The sequence below is a fragment of the Monopterus albus genome, unplaced genomic scaffold (assembly GCF_001952655.1).
Source record: "Monopterus albus unplaced genomic scaffold, M_albus_1.0 scaffold32.1, whole genome shotgun sequence".
In the NCBI taxonomy this organism is placed as follows: domain Eukaryota; kingdom Metazoa; phylum Chordata; class Actinopteri; order Synbranchiformes; family Synbranchidae; genus Monopterus; species Monopterus albus.
The window spans coordinates 582,805-588,714 of NW_018127912.1; the positions used below are offsets into that span (position 1 = coordinate 582,805).

The window sequence follows — 5,910 nt, forward strand, 5'->3', positions numbered from 1 at the left end:
GCAGGATATTCTCCCTCACCCTCTGTTTCTCTTATCTCTCTGTCCAACACACACACAAACACACACACACACACACAGGCATCCGCTGTGTCACACCACTTGTTGGACTGACATGTAATGAATAGAAGAATAATGGTCCCTTGCATGTGAATGAGCCCGTGCATACAGGTGTCTGAATATCAGTCTCTGTAAATGTGCCCGTGTGTGTGTGTGTGTGTGTGTGTGTGTGTGTGTGTATGTCAGTGAGATACTAAGTGGGTCTTTTGTGTGTCAGTGCAAGGTTTAAGGATGCACATCATACTGAATGACATGGACAGCAACACATAAGACAATCAGTCACACCAGCCTTATGCCTGATTGCTTCTCACTGCTTTGAAAGATGGTTGCTACACACACACACACACACACACACACATTACACACACAGTGGTGAAAATAAAATAAAGTACATTGACTCAAGCACTGTACTTAAGTAGAATTTTGAAGTATCTGTACTTTAATGTGTCAGTAATCACGATCCAATAATATGATATGCGTTAATGTTAAATTTGCTATTCTGCAGAATGAGTACTTTTACTTTTTGTAACTTACCTATATTTTGATGTGAGTACTTTTATACTGTTACTTAAGCAACATTGTGAATGCTGTAACAGATTATTTTTACACTGAGGTATTGCTACTTCTACTAAAGTAAACAATTAGAGTATTATTCTGTCATATGTGAGGCCTTTACCGCTGAGCCAAGCAGTGGTGTACTTGGATGCATGTGATGGAACACTGTCCTGCATAGAAATTATGGCCTTGCAGACTTCGTCCTGTACTACTGCTTTAAGAAAGTATCTTCTAGAAACTGGCAGTGGGTTTGGGAGCTGATTTTAAGTCCATCTTCAACCAGTAAAGGTCCAACCAGCTCATCCTTAATAACAGCAGCCCATACCAGTAACCCTCCTTTACTTTGCTGGCATCTGAGTTGAAGTGGTGCTGTGTGTCCATTAGTGATCCAGCCACAGGCCCATCCATCTAGTCCGTCAAGAGTCACTGTCATTTCATCTGTCCATAAAAGATATTTCTTGGCTCAATCTTCACATTTCAACTTGTGAGTCGTGGTGGTCGTATCTTCCTTACCTTATGTTTCTGAGCACACCTTCTGGACACTTCTGGACACTCCAGGAAGGATAATGGGTTCCTGGTAGATTCACATTTAATTATTCTCAAGTCTTTAGCAGCTAATTTGCATCTTTTCTTCTCCACACAATTTTGTGACCCTGTTGACTACTTGCAGCAAAATGTAGTCCAGTGATCACACCTCAGTAGCTCAGGTATTTCAACTGTCGCATCCGTCTGAAAGGCATTTGACAATTTTTGACTTTTCAGCATCAGTTGAATCTTTTTTGTGTGTGTTTATGTTTCTGAGCACACCTTCTGGACACTTCTGGACACTCCAGGAAGGATAATGGGTTCCTGGTAGATTCACATTTAATTATTCTCAAGTCTTTAGCAGCTAATTTGCATCTTTTCTTCTCCACACAATTTTGTGACCCTGTTGACTACTTGCAGCAAAATGTAGTCCAGTGATCACACCTCAGTAGCTCAGGTATTTCAACTGTCGCATCCGTCTGAAAGGCATTTGACAATTTTTGACTTTTCAGCATCAGTTGAATCTTTTTTTGGCCCATTTAGTCTGAGGTAAAGAAGCTGCCTAATAATTATGCACACCTTTATGTAGGGTGTTAATCACTTTAGACCACAGCTTCGTTCAATACATAAATACAAATCACCTGAGAATGCTTAAAACAATAAGCATTCAAGTTTATATAGCTAAAAATAATGATATGGTCAGAATACACACTTGCCTAACAATTGTGCATGCAGTGTGTGTGTGTGTATATATACAGTATATACTGTATATATCTCACTGAATGATGTTTTGCCAAACATTAAAACCTGCTGCTGAGGCTTGCCTACAGTGGCAAGTGTATGAACCACAGCATGGATAATTAACCCACAGTGAATGTAGTCGGTACTTCGCTGTGTGTGGATACATGTCACTCAGCTTAACATTGCAGACAGAAATACATGTGTGTGACTTCTGCAAACAACCACTGTGGCAATATATCTGGAGGAAATACTTGGACATTTCAACCACCTCTGACCATAAACAAGTCTCATGCAAAGCTATAAATAGAGAGCCATGATGATAAATCTATGACGAGGAACAGAAACTGCCAAGAGGGACTTCATTGCCACATAATTGAAGCTCAAGTTTGAGGACACAATGACAGCACCTGGGGTGATTTTTCAGAAATGATACATTCTAATCTTTAAATCTTGCTTGTTGAAATAGAAGGGACCGATATTCTGTAACTGTGCAATATGGTCATTCCTGGTGTGCAGGTTGCTTTACCGGTAGTATAGATTATTTCAAAAGGACATCTAAGCTAGGACACAGCTTTTTGAACCTCAGCTTGCCGCTAAATCACAAATCCAGTGATCTTTGACAATATGCATGTGTGAGCTAACCATGGATTAAACTGTTCCAGATGAGAGAAGAGGTAAGTGAAGATCCAAGCTTCTGGGAGAACAGTTATTAATGTATATACTGTAGCACTCTTTAAAATAAGTTCCAGCAATATTTGTTAGGAATACATTAAGAATACGTTTCTGCTCTCCTTGTATGTAAATATACACTTTTATCTTTATCACAAATGATGAGATTGTGCATTTTGTGTGTTTATGCAAACAGGAAAGAATCATTGAAGTTTTCTTGACTCTTTTATGTTTTATTGTTATGTAAATGCTTTGAACAATGAGATTCATGTCATCATAAAAAACTTTAGCTTTCCAAATTTTGCATTTTATGACAGTATAGACGTGTATTCAGGTGCACTATGAAAGGATGGATGTATTCTAGCATTGTGAAGTGGCTTCCTCCCCTCTCAACCATAACGACCATTGATTGGAGGAAGGGCTGACAAAGCAGAAGAGAGTCCCTGTCAGCAAGATAATTGTAGTGAGTGCGAATAAGCTCGATATCTGAGAGGAAAACTGGTGTTTGAATGAATACAATTATATCGCTGAGGTTTTTATGATAAATAAAATCATGATTTAAAGCTTCACAGCTCCCCTTATATCACTGAGTCTGCTGGCTTTACTTCTGAAGAGCTGCCAAATGTCTGCATCATGACTTTGTCTCACTTATCTCCTCCTGTCAGGCTTTTGTTTTTGATCAGTGCTCCTCTTTTTCCACTCTGCTTCTCCTCCCTTCAACCTCATTTCCCCCTAAATTCTTTTGATTGCCTACCCATACTGGTGTGTGTGTATATGTACCTGTGCAGTTTTGATGTAGTGTGGTGAACGGTGATATTGGATGTGCAATTTTTTTTTTATTTGTTCCTACATGATCAGTGTTTGGCAACTGCAGTCTGTTTAAAGAGGGGTTAAGTTTATGTAACTGAAACACTTGGATATGTTAATCTCTTAACTGAGGTAGTGAAAGAAGTATTCAGACCTTTTATTGTAGCGATAACATGGTATAGAAACACAAAATCCTATATTTAAAAACAAATGACTTGAGTAATAGTGCATACAGAGGTAAAAAGTAACTGAGTACATTGAGTCAAGTACTGTACTTAAGTACAATTTTGATATATTTATACTTTACTTGAGTGTTTCCATAATCTGCTACTTCATATTTTGACTTTACAACATTTTCGAGGCAAATATTGTGCTATTACTCCACTATATTTTTTATGATATATTTAGTTAATACTTATTTTTTTGGAAAATGCTCAAGATTCCCAGCAGTAAAGTACTTAAAATTATAATTAATATATTCAAAACAGCATCTACCCAATCTACAATAACCCAGTATACAACCAATACACAACAACAACCCAAAATATATCCAATATACAGCAATAAACTGATATACATAATAGTGCATCTATACCTTTATTTTTGGTACTTTAGATACCAAAAGTATTATATTTTGATGCTAATACTTTTGTACTTTTACGTAACTAACATTCTGAATGCAGGACTTTTACTTGTAACAGAGTAGTTTTACACTGTAGTATTGATACTTTTACAAACCAATATATAGAATCAGAGTACTTCTTCTACCACTGAGTACATACATGTAAATATTAGAATGAAAATATATTATGTACAGTACCAAAAGTAACAGTACCTGTCATGCAGAATGACCAATTTCAGAATAATACAGCATGCATTAAACGTCTGCTTTGACACAGCTGTGTGTTACTACTTTAATCTAAGTGCCGGCTAATTTACTCTATTATACATGCAATGTAAGTACAGCTATCTGATTAGTGAACATAAATGCTTAATTGTCAAGTTAATTGTATGTCTGCGAGAGGATGAGAGTGGCAGTCTTGGTGTTAAATTGCATCCACTACTTGTCCTGAATGTGGGTATTGGAAGCCATTGCTTGCAGCTGACTCACCCAGTGTGAGTGTAATTTTACACAAAGATGTACAGTATTGCCCTACTTTACCTGAGAGATGGGGGCACCGCCTGTGTAATACACATGGATGTTAAAACAACATCATAATGTGTTTGAACATGGACTTACAGAGGGTAGCATATTTTGAGACATTCAAAATGATCAAGATCCATACTGTAGATTCTCAGTTTTCAGGTTAAAAAAAGAAATTGCTCATTATTTTCCCTCACTAAAATTTTCTCTGTAAGCCAGGCGCTAAATATAAATAGACCACAGCTTAAGCTTTTTATCGCCTGGAACTCAGAAGACTGCTTAGTAACTCACTATAATCATAAAGTTGAAGCCAACAAAGTGACCAAACCAACATACCACTGAGGTCTCTTTCCTTGTAAAAAGAAAAAAGTCAAACCAATTATTATCCACAGTGATACATACAGCCCTCAGTACAAGTGTTTATAGCCTCAGTTTCAGTTTGGTTTTATTTCTTCTAGCTAGTGTTATGCCTCAGAATCACACAGACTGGTTTTACTGTGTCAGTCAGTGCTACGTACTGTATATTATCTAGTATTATAGAGATTAACAAAATGTTACAAAGGAATTAAAATGGTACACAACCTCATAAATGTTGACTCACATCTTCATGAAGTCATGTTTGACTGTTCTTGTGTGAGAGCAGTTTTATGATGTCAGGTTCACCATTTGCAGTTTTGGCTTTTGCAAACATAAAGAAGCTAATCTGCTTAGTGTACAGGAGCTCTGCACCAAACACATCCAGACCTTTTGAGAGAAACAGAGCAAATCTAGTAGACTGATGTTTGACAGTGACCTTTGACCCCACAGATGGCTGACAGTCGGCTGTCAGCTCAGAGGAGAGTGATGAGAAACCCTCCTGGAGACCGAGGCCAGCAGAAGACCAGCACCTACATTGTGCCCTGCTTCCTCTTTGTGGAGGTGAGTATTTGGACTTATTTTGTTCAAAAGGGAACTGCGGTCACCTTTCGTGCTCATTAGTCTTGACCCACGTCTGACAATTTGAGTCTGATCTGACCTGAACACTGAAAGCATATTCAAACCGAAGGCAATATTTGTCATATTTTGTCAAACCTAACTTGAGTTTAGAGTCAGAAATCTCAGGCTTTCATGTGATGATACTGTACGCAAGGTTGTGGGCCATGTGCTGCATAAATGCTGTATTGGTTGTGTATGAAATGGGGTAAAAGTCAAGAGCAAGCTGTGTGCTCTCCGGGTGTTTCAGACACCTCCAACCAGTTTAAGCACAGTGAGGGAGGAATGAAAGTGCATCTTTTGGTTGTAACGTTCTTTTTCTCTCATTTCCATTCTCTCAACATCTCTTTCTTTCATTATTCCAGGTTTCTTATGGCAGATTAACAACAATGAATGTAATTTGGGAAATTGCTTGAATTAGAAGGCTCTGTTTTCAATTT

The 5,910-nt window shown here is 37.9% G+C and overlaps 1 protein-coding gene across 2 annotated transcripts in view; it reads left to right on the forward strand.

Annotated features, from left to right (window-relative positions):
* The window catches only part of plppr2b (phospholipid phosphatase related 2b), a 44,861-nt gene that overhangs the window by 747 nt on the left and 38,204 nt on the right, over positions 1-5,910 (forward strand). For both annotated transcript variants that reach the window (XM_020597171.1, XM_020597170.1), the window contains exon 2: positions 5,306-5,416. In XM_020597171.1, the coding sequence (XP_020452827.1) occupies positions 5,306-5,416 (111 nt within the window). The remainder of the gene's footprint in view (positions 1-5,305; positions 5,417-5,910) is intronic.